We start from the raw sequence: 23,999 nt of genomic DNA, 5'->3' as shown, positions 1-23,999 counted from the left end.
AGAATTGTAATTTTGAAATTAGTGGAATAATTGATAGAATCTATTTATACAATTTATAATTATTATAATATAGTTATTAATATTATATAATTATTAATCAATGAAATAATTTTAAAGGTCTTTATTGTTATTATTTATTTTTAAAATGATACTGCAAAATACAACTGTGTTTAATTGTTTAATATTTGTTTAAACATTTAAATATCTATAGGGAATCACTAGAGTAGATTTTTGGCAGACAAATATTAAGATTTTTAGTCAATGACTTTCTTACGTCTATCATACCCTGGTTATATAATTTTTATTTCTTATCATTGCACTCTATAGACCGGTAGTCACGTAGTCACAGATATACCATTGTGTATACATAAACAATAAGTCAATATACATTGTATACTGTTGAATATATTTGGGCGACTGAGCGTATAGTAGTAGTTATTGTTTAGATTTTAGGTACCCACTATCAAATACCTTATTATACACTTATGAATTATGGCTGTTCAGTACAGTTATAGTTCGGAGCACCTTAGTTGCGTCCCGTAAAAAAGATATTCATGAATTACGTCCCACTATATTGGTTAGGTAGTAGAATTTTGATTTCGTTTTCAGCGATTCTCCGAGGTTGTACCTTTTCAGTCGCAGCTAGTCTATTGATCAATGCCTGTTGCTAAAATTGTAGTAGGTATCATCAGAAAACTTGAAACATAGCTGTCACTGAGTTACAATTGGTTGGGATGTCAGCTGTGTAAAGCAGATAAAAATAGGTCCTATTTCACTAACTTGCAGTGGTCCTCTTATCTCTTGCTGAAATGTTTTTCCAATTTGTTAGCGCATCTTCACGCATAACTCAAAATTATCTCTCAATAAGATAAGATTCTAAGAGAGCGCACCAGTTCAGTTTGTAAAAAGTTTTTTGTAGTTTATTCCCAAAGAACAGCCACTATTTTAGAGGAAAACTAGGGAAAATTTCGCTGTACCCCCACCCTGCACCTATTAGTGGCGTATCCACGATTTAATTTTTTTTTTTTTTTTTTGGGGGGGCATAGTCCAAGGTGATAATTTTTGTATACGATAAAACGTACAATAAGTCGTTACGTGTAAGCGGGCCTTTACTTAAGCCAATGGAGGGCGAGGCTCCACTGTCCCCCTTAAATCCACCTCTGGCACTTTTGGGAATTTTAAGTTGGAATTTTAAACATAGGTTCATGGTTAAAATAGGGAGGTAGGTTCCTAAAATACTTATAATGAATTCAAATATTTTGAAAATGTCATTGCGTAAAATGAATAATAGTTTTGAAGTCCTCACAAATAATTGAATCAACCACTAAACGTTCTTTTTCATTACAATGAAACAACTAACATCGTTATTCTTCGTTAAAAAATCTAATAAAATACAAATTTTAACTTAAAAATGGCAATAAAAATTGAATATTTTATAAATTCCCAAATTTAATCTTAATAAAGTTGTAATTTTGATAAACTTTATTAAAATTTGAATTTAAAAAGCGAAAAAGAGAAAATGTGTTTATGTATTTTTACAACTATAAAAAAGCTTATGGTGGAATCTTGTATTCTATTTTCAAGCTATTTTAACAGAGAAAAAAATTGTTATTGAAAATAATTATTAAATAAACTAAAAACAATCGAAATTTGAAAATTTTATAAGTAATTTATGTAGGTATATAAAAATATAATAAAATAAATATACTTGAAAAATTTAAAGAGTCATTTTGAGTTATATTTGAGTTACATACCAAATAACCCTAAATCTATTTTGTCAAAAACACTGGTTTTGCACAGTGCCGTGTTAAGGTGTAAAGCCGCCGGGGACACATATTTTGCCACCTCATAACTCCCCTCTCCCTCACAAACCAAACAATAAAAGTAAAATTATTATATGAATGCTGCTTATAAAATATTTGCAAATGTTGACGCTGCGTGTAAATCCCCCTTTTACCCTCATTAAACACGTCTTTAACTAAAAAATACCCGTTTTTTCTTAATTTTTTTATTTCACTCTGTACGCTTTTTATCAACTAAAAATATTTTACTTTTGACCCTTTATAAATTCACTTTCCTGTCAGAGATAATGCTGAAGTAGAAAATTTATGAATTTACTACCCCAAAAGATGATAATACACAGTTTGTAATTGAAAAAAAAAGTTAACAATTACAAAAATGTAAATAAAACATTGATTGTACTATGAAGAATGCTTCATTGTACAATCAATACATTCATCGTACCGCTCAAAATCAAAAACTAAAAAAATTCAGAAAATAATGTAAATTAATAATCAATACGTAATAATTTATTTGTATCTATAACTATTTCTATAGAAGAAAGGATGCATTTGGACAAACTTATCAAATATCCAAACAATTGTCCCATAATATATGCGCATCAAAAAAGAAAAATATTTGGAATAAAAAGTCCCTCTTTTCTTATATTCCCTTACCAAAAATGACAATAGTGATTTACCAAATTTGTTTAATATTTTGACCTCCAGATTGAAAAAATGTTTATATAGGAAGGTTAGATTTTTCATGATTTTTCATGATATCAATAGTACCTACTATGTTAATTTTTATTTTTAAATAGGTCATAGTCAAAATAACATTAAATTCAAAACACGTTTGCAGTACCTAGACTTTATAATATAGGCAATATTATCTATAGGTAGTAGGTACCTTCTAGGTACTTTTGGTCACAATAAATCACAAGCGAAGAACTTTTATAAGCACAATTAAATGTATAGTATATATCTATGTTATATTCATAGAACGTATAATACAAATGAATAAAATAAAAGAGGGTTACCATATCTATAAAATATATGAATCATTTACATACAATAAAAAGTACTTACTATAATATGTGTAACTGGTAACAGTAACTGTGGTTTACTGTTTCTGCCTCAAGACAAATATTGTAATTGGAGCTTTATTAAAATTTATAAATAATGTTTTACCTAATACTATTGATATTTCTTCCTCACAGTGAATTGGTATTTAAATTTTAAATTAATGAAAATAATATAAAAATTTTAATAAGGGGTAATACAATAATTATATTTTTATACAGAAAAGTTTTAAAAAATATCAAGTAACGGAAGAAATGACAGAAGAACGAATCGATGAAGACATTAAGTGGATGTTATTACCAAACGGACGAGGTGATCCACAATTGGCTATAATATCGGGCTTAGAAAAAAATAGTGCAGCAGAACCATTGGTCGAAAATATAAAATTTTATTTATACACAAGGTATTTATATAAATACATGTTATATTTTTAATTTATAGCGTATCAATATAGTATGTATTTATATGTATTAATGTGTCATTGTATCAATATGTATCATTATTGTTATAGATTCTGCAGAGGAAAGTGTTTAACGAATTAATTTAATATTATTTTTTTAAGTGTACCTATTTATTATCATGAATGTTTATGAAATTCGTGAAATTGCATTATACCTATTAATTTTTTGATAATATACCTACATATTTGAAAAAAAAACTGAACTATGATAGATGCCCTACAGTAGATAGGTGTGTTCCAATATGTAAGATACCTATAATACAATAACACATAAACGATTTATAAATCTCTGCATTAAAGTCCATAAAGAAAAGAAAATTATTAATAAGGTAGAAAAACAAATATTAAATTTTCTTTCACTTTTGGCAAAAATGTGATACGTAATCTACTAATCTGTAAGTAATCACATAGTCACATATGTAAACTCCCAAGAGTAACAAAAAATTGTAGTAGAAAAGTTGATCAACATGTTTATTTAGGACGATACTACTATACTGTATGACTATATGAGCCAAGGGCGCCCGCAGGGAGGGGGACCATTGCCACTACTGGGGATGTTTTAAAACTATTGTTAATTTAATGCCACGCATATTAAAGACATTGTTAAAAAGCAAAAACAAAAAATTATTGATGACGTTATACCATCATTTTATATGCAACCAAGACGTATACAACTTTTATTTGATAGGTAATTACTAATTACAATGTAAAATAAATATAATTAATTTGTGACATCTACATTAACATGTATTCAAAAAATATTAGTATTGTATTGTAAACCTATATAAGGGACTTATGTGATGACATAATGTTATTTTTTCTATTTAGATTATGCTATTTTAAAATGAAGACAATAGAAATATATTAAAATTTAAAATAATCTTTTTGATTTGGTTTTAGAATTTTGATCTTGCCCCGGGTGGGATTAAATTCTGCGACCTGCGGGCGTGCTTGATATGAACAATACTAACAATTCTTATCTATATTAACAATTTACTTACATTCTAGAAGAGAAATAATTATATAAACTATTAATATTAAATAGTAATAATTAAAAATGATAAAAATCTTTTTCGTCGACTGGAGCAGGTTAGGTCTTGAAATTTCGAGTGACTAAAGCTGCCTCAACTACATTTACCTCTAAAGAATTAGAATATATATGCAATTGATTATAGATAGTTACCTTCATGACAAAGTTCATTTTGTTAAGGTTACCCCTATAAGACTTTTTAACTATTAGACATAATAATATAATATTATAGAAAATTGTAATAAAATACCTATAGCCTATGAGGCTACAATTAAATAATAAACGCAGTAATATACAAAAAAATATGCACTAATTACTATAATACATGTTTAATATTTATTGCATAGAGACAATCCAACAAGAGCTGAAATGCAAACTATGGACAAAAACTGTTTGCCGTTATTTAAGTACTTCCGTCCTCAGAGGAAAACGAAAGTATTAGTTCATGGTTTTGGTGACAGCGCAGAAGATTCAATTATGTTTCCATTACTTAGAGATGGTTTGCATATTTTTTACTAATATTATAAAGAAACTAAAAACACGATGAGGAAATAGGTAAACCTGGTAAACTCTGAGCGAAGCGAGATGGTTGTAGGTTTTGTGGCAATAGCCAATAATGTAGCCTGTATACTGTTAGGTTTTTACATTGATGTACACATGTGACTTTTTCACACTTTTTTCGCATGATTTTACAAGTTATTTATTTTGGTTTTATTTTTATTTCTCAAAAAAATTGTTAAACTTTGTAAAATAAATGTAAAAGAATGCATATAATATTTAAAATAAGTATTTTGTATTCATAATATACCTATATATATATATATATATATATTAAATAAAAATATATATATTATATAAAAAATAATTAATTGAATTTGATAACCACGGCCATTTCTTTTAAATTTTAAGATATTTATTTATTGGTCAGGTACTATAATGGTCAAGTTACATTATAATCTTCAGAGCTTCCGAGATCACTATAGTATCGAATTATTATCCTTATAGTAGTTAGTATACAAGTATTACTCGGAGACTACTGCATCGAATTTTGAAATTCATATATTATATACAGGTGTCCCGCGAGGATTTTCCCATTGCGATATTTCCCGAAGTAATGGTCATATCGAAATTCTGGTTTTGCAATAAGGCTCACAAGGATAAGAACTACATATATTTCATATTTTAATGTTTTGATGAAAAAGTTAAAAAATATTTTTTTTCATTTAATTATTTCCAAAAAATTAAAGATAGGGGTTATAGAATTTATTTTTCTGAAAATATTTTCGTTTCAGCATTTTATGTTCATTAATTCCCTGATTTTTTATTATTTTTTTAGTTTCGAGAAAAATTGCGAATTATTTAACACCATATTAATGTTATCTATGTTTATATTCCCATATACGGTCGGCCGAATACTTACCGTGTTCCTAATAGTTATAATCATATTTTATTTCTTCATAACTAGAAAAAATATTAAAAATCAGGAAATTAATGAAAATAAAATTTTGAAATGTCAATATTTTCAAAAAAATAAGCTCTTCAATTTTTTTGAAAATAATTAAATAAAAAAATATATTTTTTAAATCGTTTACAAAAACATTAAAAAAAATTTAAAAATGAAATAATTGTAGTTCTTATCATCTTATCCCTGTGAATCTTATTATAAGACCAGAATTTTGATATCTCCATTGTTTCGTAAGATATCACAATGGGTAAATCCTTGCGGGGCACATCTGTATATGTACCACGTGTGTACCAATACGTCATATAGTTATTATAATTTTAAAAATATAAATACGTACTTGTATCATGCTATAATAATAGGTATCTTATTACAATATATATTTACAGCATTTTTAAACTACAACGATTATAATATATTCACTGTTGATTGGTCGGAATTGGCTGCTGTTCCTTGGTATAATTCTGCTGCGAAAAATACAAAACATGTATCAAAACATTTGGCTTCCTTCATAGACCATTTAACGTCATCTACTGATGCTCGTGCAGATGATTTTCATTTGATTGGATTTTCATTAGGGGCTCATGTTGTTGGTCTTACAAATAACGAAATTAAATCTGGAAAAGTTAAACATATTACTGGTAAAATATTTAGGCAAACGTTTAATTTTTAAGTCAATATAACTATTTTTTGAAGGACTCGATCCAGCGGAAGTTTTGTTTTCTTCGTCAAGCCCCGAAGAACGCCTTGACTATAGTCAAGCAAAACTAGTCGAAGTCATTCACACGTCAGGCGGATTTCTAGGATTTAAAAAACGACTTGGGCATAGGGATTTTTATCCCAATGGTGGTGCTTGGCCTCAACCTGGTTGTAAAATTGATTATGCTGGTAACATCTAACAATCATTAATCGATATATTATAATTCAGAAAAAAGCCTAGGATATTCTTACAATTATTAAATGCTGTTTTTTTTATGTAACATCTAGCGGTATGTAGTCATCGCAGAGCGTATTATTATTATGCAGAAGCGATAACTAAAAGTGAAGGATTTATTGCTGTTCCTTGTCCTTCTTATGAGGATTATACTTCAGGTGCTTGTTCAAATAATACAGATCTATCAGTACAATTAGGGAAAGCGCCTTTTGATAAATCGTATGTAACCTAGGTACTTATCATTAAAAAAAGTATATATATAAATTATTATGATTTACAGGAAAGAAGGTAACTATTATTTAAATACAAACGCGGATTCTCCTTACGGTAAAGTAAGTAGACGTAAAAGTTAATCGTTGATTATATTGTATGTTGCTCGTCGCCATAATAAAATGGCTATAAATTATTAAGTGCAACACAAATTTAAATATTTTATTTACACAAATTATGTACCTACCTACTGTTATAATAAATATAAGGAAATAATAATAAAAAAAATCGTTTTTTATATAAAACTTCGAAAACCCAAAGTAAATTATCAGTCTCGTCTTGAATAATACAAGTTTTAAAACTTTGATAGATTACCTAGCCAACAGCTTATTATCGTTAACATTTCGTAGCTAAGTGAGTATGATTTTTTTTAGAGACAGATTTAAAAAAAACCCGTTTACAAAATTGTAAAAAGTTCTAATAAAATAATTATGCACCGGGCATAGGAAAATTTAGGTTTTTTTTGTACTTATTTATCTATTCTATATCTATAAAAAATTCAAAATTGATCCATAAAACGACGAGCAAGTGCAGGGTACCACATTGCGTCCCAAGTGTACGCCTAAACTGTAGTTGTTAAGAGGGTCACTGTAAGTTAGTGTTGAGGCTTGGGAGAGGAGGTTATGGAAAATTGGGTTTATTAGTTTTTTGTAAAAAAATCTATAAATAATGTCATCCATACTTAATGGAAAGTTAAATATGGATCATTTTTTGAAATTATATCTAAAATATCCAATTAAAAAATAATCAAATATCTCATGTTATCATATTTTGATTTTGTAATAGAGTTGATAAAAACCATATTTTGTGCTCCATTAGGTACTATCGCTTTTTGATTTTGACAATAGTAGTAATTAATATCAAAATCTATCACGTAACATGTTTCAGTAAAATGTTAAAAACAAATAAAATTTTTTAGTTTTAATAAAATGGTTTTTTATTTTACTCAAGTGTTTTTGTGTCACTTCAAAATTTAACAAACTAATACTCAATGCGGACAAAATGTATGTAGGTACTATTAATATAGGTAAATAACATACATAAATATTGTGAAACTACAAATTTTAAATTATTGCACATTACAGTGTTATATAAAAAAAAATTGTACAAGCAAAAGAATATATTTACATCATATTTTTAACATTGTTTTTACTTCTTGTTAATAACAATTATTTGGCTAAGTTGATGCAAATTAAACATTAAATAAAATTGAAATGCTTCACTTTAAATACACATATTCAAACTAAGTGATTGTCCAATAAAAATAGTAATATTTATTTTATAGTTTATGCAATAAAAATCAATAAAAATAGCGGAACAGAATATTGAAAAAAAAAAATAATAAATAAATTTAAAAACGTTTTAGATGCATTAACTTGAGCCAATAATGTATAGTGACTAAATTTTTAGTTCTAAATGTTTTCAATAATATCACATAGGCATGACTGAAAAAACGATATATATATATATATATATATAAAAAAAAAAATTTTAACTTAAAAATGTATGGAAGAATTTTTTTGTTAAATTAAAAAAGTTCAGCCTCCAAAAGTCTTAATGTTATTCCATCCTTCTTTTAATTAAAATATACTTTCAATAATTCAATATCAATGTTCAACCACTGAACCATTTTTTGTATTTTACATTTTAGCTTAGAGATTGGCGAGTACATATAGTTGACTAGTCAGAAATCATAGAACAAATTACTAATTGTAATGAAAAAAAAATATAATAATAAATAAATACAAAAACATTTTAACAATAAAAAATTATAAGTCAGATAATAGGTATGCAAGAGAATTAGTGCACAGGACAAATTTTTAGTCTACTATTTTATTATTCCCCACCATTCAGTATAAACATTGTCATTAGATTGTAATCAATAGGAAACAAATTATAGAATAATAAATCAAGCTCATATGACTTGACTTTTTTTATTCATAAACCATGAAGAAAAAAGAAACCTAAAGCTCAGTTCAAAATTATACTTTATATTTTATGTGAGAAATTGGAAAAAATAATAAATATTTCCTCAACATAAATTACACAACTTATTCATTGCACAAAATTTACATAATCACTATATGCTCATATTAGGACTTTGGATATTAAAAAAAAAAAATTATAAATTCTATAAATGTAATAAAATACTAAATAATTAAAAATAAATAACTTAAATAAAATCAACTAGGAAAAATGTCAGTTCCTAACAAAATAATAATAAAAAGTGAAAAAAAATATACCTATAAGCATGGTAAATAAGATTTCCAAATAGTTTAGGTAAAGGTATGTTATAATATTACAGTCTTGTGTAGTTTTATCATACATTTTCACAACTTATTTTACCTAACATTAGAACATAATATTATTTTATTATAATTGTGACGTATTTAATGTTTGCTAAAACTTGGTATGAATTTGCATTATACAATAATACAAAATATGAAAATTATAATTTTAGGAAATATAAAGTTAGATTACATTTTGTGTTTTAAACAATTCTCAAAGAATATAAAATGCAATTAGTTATTTTATTACAAGTCATCTTATTCTTAATTACACTTATTCAACAATATGCTTTAAAAACCTGAATATTTACATCCTTTTTAAATCATAGTAAATTATAATCACATATTATTAGTTTTCAAATTATTCAAAATCATAATTAAATAATCATTAAATAAAGTTTGGAATGTAAACAATACAATCAATGACTTAGAATAAAAAAAAAATTAGTTATTGTTAATAAATACAACTATTTTAGAATTAAAAATACCTAAGTATTAGTATAAACTTAGTCAAGGTGTTATGTTCCGCCCACAATAGCATGTTGTAATCTAGTTATTATGATAAATCTATTTTGTACTCCAATATTTAATAAATATTATTAATATCTAAATAAAATTAATAATAGATATTATATAAGTACTCGCCAAACTCAAAATGTTGACTGAAGTATAAAAACATTATCAGAAATAAAGCATCAGACTAGAATATGTAAAACTAATAATATTGAGCAATGTGATTAACAAAAATTTTAAAAAAGGGAACTTGCCTAAAATTGTTCTTATTATACTAAAAAACATAAAAGCACCTTCAATTAATATTAAATTGTAATGTTTAATTTTTTTGTACAACACATTGTCATTACCTTATAAATAGACTATAAATCTTGTTCTTAAAAATATTCAAGTAGTGTATTTTATCTTATAAGGGATTTCTGGAATGAATTCTAAAGTACAATTATTAATTAAGTAAAGCTTCAAAGCATTATTTCTCTGAAAAGTGTTTTATTGCACTTATTTTAATAACCATTGTACTTCTATATAATTTAAAATTTAATTAAAATATATAAAGGCAATTCAAATTTTAAAAATACAAAAATCTATTTCAGATGCATGTAGTAAATATATTTGAATTTACTATGCCGTAAGTGATTCATGAGTAAAATTTAATTAACACAACAACTAGTTATCTATTCGATTTTAGTAAAATCATTTTAGGTGAATGAAAATATTGATCTCAAAAATAAAGATACCTCTCAAAATAAAATCTTATACAAAATACAATTTGAAAAAAAAATGTAATTAGGTATAACAAGTATCAATATTTTACATTAATCCAAAATGTATTTAACCCATACCTAACAACCATTAATTATCTATGATAATAATATTCAATGATATATTATAAGATATTTTTTTTAAATAATACATTTTTCTTGAATAGTAATATGTAGAAATTAATAAAAATCTACCAGATTCATAAGAAATTATATTACTCATTAAAGAGAAAAAAATTTATCTTTACTAATATAAATAATGAGGAACATCAAAATTTTACCTTAGAATACTATGACTAGACTTCTTATATTTTTAAAAATATTAACTTAATTAAATTTAAGACTTAAGCTTTGCTTTTCATTATACTTACATAAATAGAACTATTGAGTCATTCAGTCTATAGGCATCTGAACAAGATTAAATAATTTCTAAAAATCCTAACACGTCATGATGATAGGTATCATCTAATACTTTTATAAACAAAACCATATAAAATAACCAACTACTAAGAGTTAAGGATTCAATATTGAATATTTTAAAATATAACTACTCCAGAGATCCCTTTCTGCTCTACAAGCAAAAATTGACTAAAATAGAACATTTACATACATTATAATATGTAGTATAAATGATGTCTAGAATGTAAACATAATTATTAATGTTTACGTAAGTTATCAACACTAGATGTGCGTGAAGTTGATGTACTGCCGTCTCCAGTAGAGTAAACTCCATTTACTGTGCTTCGATAGCTAGATGCAACTGTTGCTGTACGTCGCATTGAAGTGGTATCATTACCTTCAGATGATGATGGAGTTTCCAGATTGGATGGCGGCGATTTTCTTAACCTAGCAATAACTTTATCCAATTTTTGTATAAACAAATCAATATCAGACTTTTTAACACCTATTGAGGCACCAGCTGTAATATAAGGACAAGGGTAGTTGGATTTGTGTGCTCCCCAACCTTAAAATATAAACGAATATTATAATTTACATTATGCAATAATAGCAATATTAATTAAAAATATATAAATATTAACAAACCATCAAATTTATATCCACAAACATCTTTGACTTCAACAGATGAAATAACTCTGCAACCTGTAACATGGCGCATATACATCATGGAGCTTAGCTGACTTAATTTTTTTGTATCAGTTTCAGTCGCATTTGGAACACTCAATGATGTCAATGTCATAGCTAAAATAAATATTTTGTTAAATATTTATAATTCCCAGTTAAAATGTTGCATTACCTATAGATATAGGATTATTTTGTATGTCCAATAAACGTTCACCATATTTTGCTGCAATCTTTCCAAGTTCTTTTCGTAAATGTTGGTGTACTTCTTTACGCTGTGTTATCAATTCTTTATAACCATTAGTACCCAATGAGAGTAATGTTATGAAGATATCCATGACAGGACTACAAGATGCTCTTCCTAATTATTTTAGAAAATTAGATTATTATTAATAAATTTAATTATAATGTTAATAATATACCTGGGTAATTTCTAGTAATTTTATCTAAAATAGTTTTGTCAAACCCAGCAATAATAGCACCTCCAACAGGAACTAAAAAGTTTTTGTCAGTACTTTGAACAAAAACATCAATCCTCCCTTTTCTAATAAAATATATAATAAGATAAACATTAGACAAAAAAATATATTAAATCTATATAATTTTCACCTTGACGCATCTTGGATTGAGTGCATCAGTCTGGTAGATTGTAAACCATATGCATTGTTAATTAAATGTGGTACATTATATTTTTGACAAAGACAAGCAACTTTTTCAAGTGAATCTGATACTCTTGGGGCAAAACAACTAGTTGTGCTAAGGACACATACTATGTTATCTGATCCAAGTGTTGATAATTGTGCTTCAATTGCTGGTACATCGGTATGTAACTCATCTCCACATTGTATAGGGTCTATGATTATTGGTTGCAGACCTGAGTAGATTGGTTAAAATAAACATTAATAATTCCTAAATTTCTTTATCCAATTCAAGATTTTAAATTACCAGCTGTAATGATGCATTTGAAACACGATTTTTGATCTATTCTAGACCATAGCACAAACTTGGCCCCAGGCCTATCTTGTTTTAAAGTTAACATACACAACATCAAACTCATTCCAGTAGCCATCGGAACCATAAAACAACCAGTCGCACTTGCAACTCCTAAATTAAAATTAAATGTTTTAATATAAATGAGGCCATTTTTATGCTCGTGTGTAGAAACATAATAAACATATTAAACAAATTCTCCTATGTAAAAATAAAATAAATTTCTTTACCCATAAAACGGATAGACTCTAAGAGCATAGCGTTGACTAATTTTATCATTAAACTAGATCCTGTGGCATTAGGTTGAACTTCAGCAATATTTTCAGACCTGCCAATACCATGAGTCATAAGAAAATGACGTTTTGCAACTAAATTGCAAGCTATGCGTCCTTCTCGTTCACCAACACCAGCATGTTCTTTGAAGTTATTACTGTCCATCAGTGCTAAGTTTGATAGAAACATTTCGATTGTTGCATCGTCCCAACCATTATCTGGCCATTTTCTCTTTAACAAATAATTGTATTATGATTTTAATTTTAATTATATCACTAGTAAAATAAAAATTATAAAAATTATATTTAATTATTGGTTACACAAAGACTTAATACTTCATAGGAAAATGATTTAAAACAGAATTCCAACATTCAATGTATATTTTAAATATTATTTTTACATTTCTTTCCATTGTGATAAATATTTAAAATGTCGCACATTAAATTTATTTATTTATTTGTATAATGCATAAGGTAATAAAAGGGATAATGATAAGTGGTGGGAGTCCAATATAAATTTATTAATTACTTAAACAAATTAATCTATTTAAAAAGCTGTGAAATATACTAACAAACCAATTAATCTTGGCCCAATTTAAAGAAGTTTTATAAATAAATATGTACCTAATCAGAAAAACAAAATGTAATCATAGGTACTAATGTACCTAAATCTTAATTAACTTATGTCTTATAGTAAGCGATAATTAATTTTTTATAGTACTTTATATGTAAATAGTTTTTTATAAATGGTTATTTGATATATATACTAAATAAGTAATAAAAACTCTAACTCAATCTTATATCCTATCATAAGCCGTAAGGCATTGAAATGTAGAAATAAATATATTAATGGCATAGTATTGCTTACTTCAGCAAACATTTATCATTATATTTTATTTTCCATTACTTATAACATACTTGTTCCATTAGTGTCTTGGCCAAGTTTTCTCTTGTTCTCAAAGCACTAGCAGCTTGCTGTACATACGAAGAAGGTATGAGATTTTCAGCTAATGTAAAATTTTGACTGTTCATTTTGGTTATTGGAGTTATTTGAATAATTCACATAATAAAATACCTATGACATATATTAAATTAAATGTAATAAAATTAATTGCTATTTTAAGAATCAATTATTTGTTCTATTTAGAAAACATACAAATAGGTACTATTAAATGGTTATCGAGGTTCTAATATCATAAAATGTAATATGTAATTTCAAAAACGGTTACCTATCGAAATATCGAATTAACTCGTACCACATCCAATATCCAAAATGCATTCGTTTATATTATATCAATTTAAACTATTATGCAATATATGAATAACAATTTTAAACACTCCGAGAACTTGTCTTAATGTATTAGAGTATTATATGGTCTAGCCACAGTCTAGCTTTTGATATAAGTCGATGTAAGTAGTTGTAGTTGTAGGTATAAGGTGCACAAGAATTATTTATTATATTATCAAACAAACACAAATCGATGATATCAAAAGATAAACTCTTATTTCTCACAATCGACAAAACATAGTCGAACCTTTTTTAATTTTTTTACCACAATGTAGATAAAATCTACATCGTTGTTTTTACCTTTTGCAAATAGGATAAGATATGTAGTTAACAAGTCCTACAAAACATTTGATCTAATTGTAATTTGTTCCCAAAAATGGATTATAATTTATAAAATTGTTGTAATAGGTATACCAATTAATGGCTATTATAGAGTAAATGAGTAAAATATCTTAGTCCGTGATATTATAATATTATTTATAGTATACTGTCTAATCTGTCTATATTCGCAGACTTTTATAATACTGACTATAGAGATATCTGTGACTTATATGGTCCCGTGGGGGGGGGGGGGGTGTTAAACCTCCTCCTTGGAAATTCTCAATTATTACCTGTGAAATAATAAATATATATAGGTGTCTACAACCTCTCTATAGCGGATTGATTCATTTAATCCATATAACGGAAAATGGCAATAGTCCCGGGTCTCCCGGTGCAAATTGATAAATTATAATTATATGTAATTTCTAGCTCTCTATGACGGAAAAATGTTTGGTCCCAAGCGATTCCGTTATAGAAAGGTTTTACTGTATATAAACACAGTTCTTTTTTATACACATTTTAAATTCAAATTTGAGCTAAATTACATATTTACCAAGAATTACGATTTTAGTTTTTCTGTTCTAAACATATTCACGGGTATCTGATGAAAGCGTTTAAAGTATAGTATGTTATTTTATACATAATATATAAAATTACAGTTTCAAATGCAATTTGTTCGCTAAGAATTAATTTAACCTATTCTTTGTAACTAATAATGCTTAATGGCTAATAGTGAAATAAATTATTATTTCAATCAAAATAATATCATAAATTCATAAAAAAATACTGAGTAATATTATAGGCTGACATTCCGCGGCCTCGCGTCTTCTCTCAGAATTGTTTTTCGTATGGGTACAATGATTTTTTATCATTACAGTAAAACCTCTCTTTAACAGACCCTCTTTTAAACGGAATCCTCCTTATAATGGAAAATTTCAATAGTCCTGGTGCAAATTATATGCAATTTCTACCTCTTTATGACGGAAAACAGTTTATAACGGAAACATTTTTGATCCCAAGCGATTTCTTTATAGAGAGGTTTTACTGTATTCATTGAATTCAAATTTAATACATAATTTACACTTTACAGTGACTTCATTAGACACCTATAATAAATAGCAGATGAGTGTTATCGACTTGACGCTTTTTTTGTCTGACATCACCTTTCAGTTTTTAGAGCAGTAAAAATAATTCCTATTGCTTCAGTTTCTTTACTGTATCTAATTGGTACATATAGGATTTAGGGGGATCAAAAGTAAAAATGTTCAATAGTTTTCAAAAGCGTTGAGAAAACCATAAAATAAGGTTTAGGGAAAACGGGAATTTTCATATAAAACTAGTTTTTGACTTGATCGATTTTGTTCTTTTGGTGTAACACTGTAACCTGCAGTGATGAAAGATAACTCAAAAACGAATGGCCGTAACGATTCTTTCGAAACATTCATATAATGAAAAGTATGTTCCAAGTTCAGACCTCAGATTTCAACTACGATTTAAGAGGACGTTAGACTTGTATTGATTATTGCCTCCATCTTACAAGTGTGTAGCGTTGGAAATTTAATCTCAATCGTAGATCACGTTTAGTTTTGTACATAGGCGCAACTAGAGGCCAAACACTGGGGGTGCTAAAATTATGTAGATGAAACAGACCCGTAGGGGCATAGCCCCCACACCTCAAGTACCTACTTCAATTTTATAATTATTATCACCAATCTTAAATACATTATAAAAACATAAGCACACTAATATTTACTTTTACCTCATAAATACATTAAGTATATTACCTATATTATTATTTAATTGATTCAAATAATGACCTATAGTATAAACAGATAAATAATATTTTTTTTTTTAATAAATGATGTCAAAATAATTATACAATTTACATTTTTAGCAGTCAATTACATGAGGCACAATCATCTCAAAGGTTAGGTAATAATACTATGTTTACATAATATATAATATACTATTTTACATTTTTACACTAATACTATTTTTCTTTTATTAGTGGAATATTGGAATATACATTATATTATATATATATATTTCCATTATTTCTGAAGAAGTAATTTTATTAACAACATCTCTTTCAATATTTAAACAACCTTACGTAAAACAAAACTTTTTCATATAATTTTTCCATTTTTGGTGTTTTTGATCTGGGGGTGCTTCGGCACCCCCAACCCCAAGCACCCCCCTATTAGCGCCTATGGTTTTGTAACAAAACTTTTGTTAGTATAAAAATTTGAGTGAATGGACTTCTTACAAAATTCAAGATTAAAGTTATTAATTTATTATCTAGGACACTCATAGACTTTTTGTTGTTATATTTTAAAGCAAGTTACATGTACATAATTTATTAATAAGACATACATTAAAAATTATCATAACTCATCACATAAAAACTGAATTACCGCGTAAAAACAAAAACTCACATATAAACACAGAATACAGATAATGTTCTTACCATCAAATTTCATAAGTGGTCGGATTCAGTCTAATTTTTAAACTAACGAAGGCGCACATAGTAATCTGCTGAGTGTGTATTGTACAATGCTAGTAATAGTAAATATAGTAATAAGTATCGTATGAATGTTGTTGTTTCGCACTAATTATAAAACGAAAACGACAAAATAATGCTATTGTCAATAGTAATAACTCTACGTCTTCAGGCCTTCTTGGATCTTTATTAGATATTAATATTAAAGTAAATCGCGATTCGCGATTGCAACTCGCGGTTAAACTATAGAACATTTATAACATAATTATATATAATATGTGTAAATATGTTTAAGATAAGTGTGATCTTAGAATTAGAGGAAGCACTCAAGTAGAACCGTAGAGCATCCATTGAGTTTTACCGTTTCTGGTTAGTATAGAAACGAAAACTCTGACAGACGCTGTTTCAATTTCCAACAACTTATTTTATAGCATATTTGCATATTTTAAAATTATATTATACCACAAGCTGTGGTTAAAACTTAAAACTTTTAAGTTTAATTCATATAGAATAGAATGTCCTACAGGCCACAGCCATCCTGCCCATAAAATGTAATGAAGGCAATTCACTTGAATTTTGAAGTTTGAATAGGTACAGATTAAATAAATATAATAAATAAATAATTAAATCTGTTTTACTTTAGAGGTAGGTAATAGGTAATAATAATAATGATTTATAAACCAGGCAAACTCACAAAAATATCTCAATCGTTTAGACCAATCATCGCAGTCTTTTACCCAATTTCTCGAAATTTTTCGAAAAACTGATTATTAAATGTCTCCTACCAATCACAGAAAAAACCTCCCCAATACTCGATTAGGATTTAGGCACAATCATTCCACAACAAATCAAATTAACCGTCTTGTAGATAAGATCTCCTTTTCTCTTGAAAAAATTTTATATGCCCAGGAGTGTTCTTGAACGTTGAACAGGCATTTGATCGAGTTTGGCACCATAGGGCTCCTCCACAAACTAAAAGCAATTCCCTCCCTCCATACTTGTACCTACTTATAAAATCATAACTTAGTGATCGCCACTACTATAATACGATTATGTGTGCTCAGGAACAACTTTTTCACATATTTCTAAAATAGAAGCTGGTGTCCCGCAAGGTGCAGTTATTGTACCACTTCTTTTTAACATCTTCACCGCAGACCAACTAGGCACTAGCTAAGTACTTAAAACACAATAGTAACTGACTTTGCGAATGACAAAGCATTACTGCATGTCACTTTGGCACTTAGCTGAATCTTTTATGCAAACCCATCTTGACCTACTATATAGCCTCATGGTACACAGTACAGGACCTGAAATTAAACCAAACGAAATCGCTGTACCCTACCTTCACATTACGCCCGGAGGTTCCTACACTCTGTTTAATCTGTCATCTTTATGTATTTGTTTATTTTTATTTATTTTTTGATTTTTCTCCTATCTATTACTTCCTCAGTTGTTCTTTTTTGTAACAGATTGAATAAAATATTTATTTTTTTTTTAAAGGCCATTACAGTAAAAAATCGACCGAAAAAACATGCTTTTTTATTTCCGAAAGTACCCAGGCTTCGACAATCGTAAAAACATGATTTTAGTATCAAAATAATCACGAAAAGTTGTACTTCAATATCTTGAGGGACCAGATTTTTGATTCATATTTTCTATCCAATTTTATTTCCATTTTAAATTTCTAACAAATTTCCATTTTTTCATAAAATTATATAAAATCGAAAAACTTAGATATCGATATATCTGTTTAAAGATTCTTAAGCAAAACTTCTCGTAATTATTTTTATACTAAAATTATGTTTCTACGATCAACAAGGCCTGAGTACTTACAGAAATAAAAATGCATGTGGTTTGAAGTAAACTATATAGGAGACAACTGGGAGTTAGGACTCGTGGAATCTATAATATTTTATTATCTACTACTTTTTGTTACACCATATTTTGTTTGATCAAATTCGAACCGAGTTATTCTTTGGTTTAATTCTAATTCCAATGATTATCCATAATTTTTGTCCAATTCAGTTAATATTCCATATGATTATGAAATATTCAATAAAATCTTTACGATGCGATAATGACTCGATAGTTATAGGCTATAGCTGATAGTATGTAAAAATTGTGTGTTATCTTAAGGTGTAAATTGACAATAACTGTATCACGTATGGTTTATGCTTAAACCGCATGAATCTATTCATTATATTCTGTATTTTTGAAATTTTGTGGCCAAATTCTGAAAATTCATTTATATTTAAACCTTATATCTTACAATTAAAATGACTTCAATCATAAATTATCCATTTCGCATTTGTAGATCCATCTTGGGTACTTCATTGGCAACGGAAAGTAGGTAAGTTAAATTTTATCAGGATACAAATAAATCATTTGTAGCAATTTGTGTTGTTCATGCTACCTACGTAATAATGGTAGTATGTAATTATGAAATTAATACGATTTAAGGGTAGAAATGTTGTTACAGAATTCTAGTTGTTTGATTACCTATTAAATAATAGTATGTACTTAAGGAATTAAATATTTTTTTAATAACTTATGTCTATTGTAGTATTGTCGAAAATCAGGAAGTAGCAGTGTTGGAAAAGTTAATTTTTAAAAGTAACTAAGTTACGTTACTAGTTACAAAATAAAATTGTTAACTACCAGATTAATTGTTAGTTACTCAAGAATAAAAATAATGTGTAACATTACTTATTTTACTCAAAAGTAACTAGTTACAATAACATTACTCTTATGTCATAAAAAGTCTATTTTAAATAAATTTTAATCAGTTATTTTACCTCTTTTTTTGTTTCAATAATCTAGCTTCATTAAAGAGCATTCGACAGAAGCGCTTGAAAAGAGTGACATTTTAAATTTCACAACGATTTGTTTCATTGTAGGTAAACTGTTTAACATTTTTAAATCGCCTGTATAAACTGTATTATAATAATGCTCCTCTTCGCCATGGTTGATCAAAAACTAACTCTCCACTAAAGAGAAAATCATAGGCTATAATTAATGTTTATAATCAGTTAAATTGAAAATAATAACAAAATTGTTCATATAATTATATTATATTACACCAGGAAAATGTAATAACATAAATATCTACTTAACTTATTAATATAATTACATTTCCTGATGTGGATATGAGGGGAAGGACTGTAACGAGTAACACACATTGCCCAACACTAGGAAGTGGTTAGTTAAAAGACTAATGCCTGGTCCACCCATAGTCTGCCAAATGCTTTGCTACTGTTTTTAAGAACATTTTAGATTTTCCTATCTCTTTGATGAAATTGAGATGTTTTGTTTTAGCGTTTTCTTGTTCTTTGTAAGCCCCACATAAGAAGTATCAAGGTCAAACATAAGAAATATGTTTAAAATGCATATAACTACTTTATTTTTATTGTTTATTAGCTGCTAGTATTAAAATATGATAGCTTAACAACTGCAATTAAACATAATAAAAAAATTATGCATTACATTATGGTATTATATAACAAAACCAGCATTCAATGTAAAAAAATTACAATTTTAATGGTAAAAAAGCGGGTAAGTTGTGGATGTTGCTCTGCCGTATATTAGGTTACAAATGGGTTACTGTAATGGATGGAATTAAATATGAATCCAATGATATTATATCATTGTTTACAAAAAACGATTTTGAGCGGAGACGGTTTATCTGTCTAGGATATATTATAGATTATTAAAATTTTTAAATCTTAGATTTTAAAAGAAACATTTTTTTGAATTTCTAGCCAAAAATAATTTGTGCAAATTTTCGTGAATTTGACGTATTAAGTCAAAATTTGAACTTTAAATGCTTATAAAAAAAAAAATCGCGCCTATGTATTTTTAATATTTTTCAACTGCTATTGTTACAATGTGTTAGAATCCTTGTATTAAATTTTCATCTTTTCTACCCAACAAATAAATTTTTATCGATTTATTTATAGAAAAAATCTAAAAAAGTTGAAAAATTAAAATGTCAGTAAACAGCTCAAAACAAAATTTTTTAAATATAGAAAATGCCTATATAAACATCCAGTGAAAATTTCAAGTATCTGCGGTCATTTGTTTTAGAGATACACCAAAATAAGGAGCATTGTAAGCATCATGGTAAAATCAATACATTTCTCGCTCCGCTCAGAATCTAAAATGCATATTATAATTATTGATGTACAGTAGGTACTTATTTATTGGATTTTTTTTATAATTCAGCTAGAAATTTAAAATAGGAAAATTAAACTAAATCTGGACTTTGGATGGCGTAAAAAAAATGTAAACATATTGCATATTTATTGTTTAGAATATCTTTTTCACAAATTGGCAAACCTCAATTATTTATGAAAATGCGAATGTTGTTTTTTTTCTATTCAGGATAAATAGCTTAATGGGCTACAACATTTTGCATCGTAAAGTGTCAGATGCTGCAGCTGATGATAGTAAAGAACCATTAAAAGAAAGTAAAAATAAGATTGATATTGAAGCCCTTGTAAAACAAAATGAAGATCTACACGAAGAAAACAAAAATTTAACAGTATGTTTTAAATATCATATAAATTACAGATTAAAGATAGTATTTATGATACTTTATTGTGTATAGGAAAAAGTCAGGAGGTATTTAGCTGAAACAGAAAACATACGCAAACGTACTGTTAAAGAAACTGCTGATGCTAAAATTTATGCTATTCAAGGATTTTGTAAAGATTTATTAGATGTAAGAATGACAATTTAATTTAAAATATTTATATGATACCTATTATAGTTCATAAGTAATAACTTTACTTTTTCTAGGTTGCCGACAGTTTAAGTAAAGCTACTGAATGTGTTCCGAAAGAAGAAGTATCTGATAGTAACCCACATTTGAAACATTTATATGAAGGCTTGGTGACTACTGAATCACAATTACAAACAGTTAGTATTACAAATAATATACTATAATATTAAATATATATATAAATTAACTAATAAATAAATATTACATATTTTATCTATTTAAAGATTTTCCAGAGACATGGGTTAATGTCTATAAATCCTTTAAATGAAAAATTTGATCCTAATTGTCATAAAGCTTTATTTGAACAGGTAACTTTGTATAATTAAGTATTAAATAGAATTATAAATAATATTATTTTCTTTTTTAGGTTGTTGAAGGCAAAGAAGGAGGTATTGTGGTTGTAGTTTCCCAAATTGGATATAAATTACATGAACGTGTCGTGAGAGCAGCTGCTGTTGGAATCAGCAAGGATCCAAATCAATAAAAATCTATTAAGTTCTTAATTTAAGTATCTATTGGAATCAATCTAAAATCTAATTAATACACAACCCATAGTGAAATCATGTAGTTTATTTTTATCACACAATGAAATTACTTTATAGTGTTAACTATTTACTAACCTTATTCCATGACTAGACGGGTCAAAATTGTGTTAAGGATTTACTAAAAAAGATAATTATAATTTTTGTTATACTTTATTTTAATATATAAATTATAAAATATATTTAATGTGTATAAAAGAGTAATAACTAATAAAGGAATGAAGATACTTGTTAGTTGTTACCTAATCAAAATAATAACAAGTACATACATATAGGAATGTTCAAATTTAGAATAGTAATTATATTAAATATTTTTAATTTTTCTAAGTCTTCTTTAAATTTTAAACTAATGACTATTATCAAAAGGTTTTAAAGTAAAGTCTGCAAGCGTATTAGATTCTTAGTGAGCAATGAATGTACTGATTTACCATATCAAGGTTGTATTTTTTTTGTCCGTCATCTTTTAATGTGGCTGTAAAAATACTTTAATCAGTGTTTGCTTCTGATAACAGAAGGATAACTTAAGTAAATCACTTAAGCTCAGGCGTTTCTAATATTCCTTTTCTTACTGTACAGTTAAACTTTTAACTTATTATACGCTATTACATATTGTAAATAATTAATTCTAATAGATGACTTATATAAAAAAAAGATATCAAGATTAGAATCAGGCTATAGTAAGAGAGGTACAACTATCTATCAGATATTCCTGCTTGAGTCTCATCTGTTATAGTTTTCGAGGATCAGATACACAAATGATACAATTTATATATATATTACTAGTGTTGGCCAACGATATCGATAATTCGATACGATATCAATATCGTGGGTATTTTTTCAATAATTTCGATATCGATATCTAAAAATAATTATCGAAAATATCGCAATATCGGTGTGATTAATCGGGGCTCGGAATTTTGCGGTTTTACGGATGATTAAACACTAAACTGAGTAAATAGTATAAAATTAAATTTAAAAAAAATATCTATCAGATATAATAAAGATAAAAACGTAGATTTAATCTACTAGATTATGATACGAGGCGATATTAATATGTTCCAAAGAAATAACCACCACACCAAACAATTTAATCTAAATTCAGTATCGGTTGTTAACTCGCGGCGAGACGTCGTAATTATTTTCGTAATTATTACGTTCGTTATTAATTTTATTATTTATACAAATAACAAGAAAAAAGAAATTTTTTGATTAAATACATTGGATACTTTTCAGTTTATACAAAATAATATATAATTGTTAATTAATAATTAATTTACATTCATAATATAATATTAAAACAATATGTATTCTATACTTTTAATATACTTTCAATACACTCATAATATAATATGCATTCTATACTTTTAATGTTTTAAATTTTTAATATGCTTTGATATCGATATTGGTATTTTTCTGATATCGTATTGCGATATCGGGGGAAAAAATACGATATCGATATTGAAAATTATATCGTTGGCCAACACTATATATTACTATGTTCAAATACAGACAACTGTTAACGATTATATCATGATAAACTGATCCGATAGACCATTATTGAACTCAAGTAAAAACTCCAGTTTGGGTACTTTGATATCCAGACAGACTATAAATAGGATTGATTTTATACATAAAACATTAACACAA

General features: G+C 26.9%; 3 protein-coding genes across 3 annotated transcripts; 2 read left to right on the top strand and 1 right to left on the bottom strand.

The window, feature by feature from the left end:
- The first annotated feature begins 2,877 nt into the window (after positions 1-2,877).
- Positions 2,878-7,834, top strand: LOC107161830 (lipase member H-like). Its single transcript, XM_015508413.2, has 7 exons — positions 2,878-3,005; positions 3,083-3,264; positions 4,699-4,850; positions 6,203-6,454; positions 6,510-6,701; positions 6,801-6,966; positions 7,028-7,834. Exons 1-7 carry the CDS (start codon positions 2,961-2,963, stop codon positions 7,098-7,100), a joined length of 1,062 nt encoding a protein of 353 aa, XP_015363899.1. The 5' UTR covers positions 2,878-2,960; the 3' UTR covers positions 7,101-7,834.
- Positions 7,835-8,622: 788 nt separating this feature from the next.
- On the bottom strand, positions 8,623-14,440 carry SecS (Sec synthetase). The gene is made up of 9 exons (XM_015508407.2): positions 14,151-14,440; positions 13,840-13,996; positions 12,880-13,153; positions 12,605-12,763; positions 12,269-12,533; positions 12,082-12,203; positions 11,835-12,020; positions 11,624-11,779; positions 8,623-11,543 (listed from the first exon to the last, which is right to left on the bottom strand). The coding sequence occupies exons 2-9, from the start codon at positions 13,951-13,953 to the stop codon at positions 11,236-11,238; spliced, it is 1,584 nt and encodes a 527-aa protein (XP_015363893.1). The 5' UTR covers positions 13,954-13,996; positions 14,151-14,440; the 3' UTR covers positions 8,623-11,235.
- A 4,607-nt stretch (positions 14,441-19,047) lies between these two features.
- Positions 19,048-22,579, top strand: Roe1 (grpE protein homolog, mitochondrial Roe1). Its single transcript, XM_015508414.2, has 6 exons — positions 19,048-19,380; positions 21,411-21,570; positions 21,637-21,750; positions 21,828-21,947; positions 22,035-22,118; positions 22,178-22,579. The coding sequence occupies exons 1-6, from the start codon at positions 19,307-19,309 to the stop codon at positions 22,292-22,294; spliced, it is 669 nt and encodes a 222-aa protein (XP_015363900.1). The 5' UTR covers positions 19,048-19,306; the 3' UTR covers positions 22,295-22,579.
- The last annotated feature ends 1,420 nt before the right edge of the window (positions 22,580-23,999 follow it).

Source organism: Diuraphis noxia, unplaced genomic scaffold, assembly GCF_037042655.1.
Source record: "Diuraphis noxia isolate RWA-SAM2 unplaced genomic scaffold, SU_Dnox_SAM2 contig0002, whole genome shotgun sequence".
Taxonomy (NCBI): domain Eukaryota; kingdom Metazoa; phylum Arthropoda; class Insecta; order Hemiptera; family Aphididae; genus Diuraphis; species Diuraphis noxia.
Note: the sequence above shows the minus strand (reverse complement) of the source record. Positions and strands in the feature narration are given on the sequence as shown.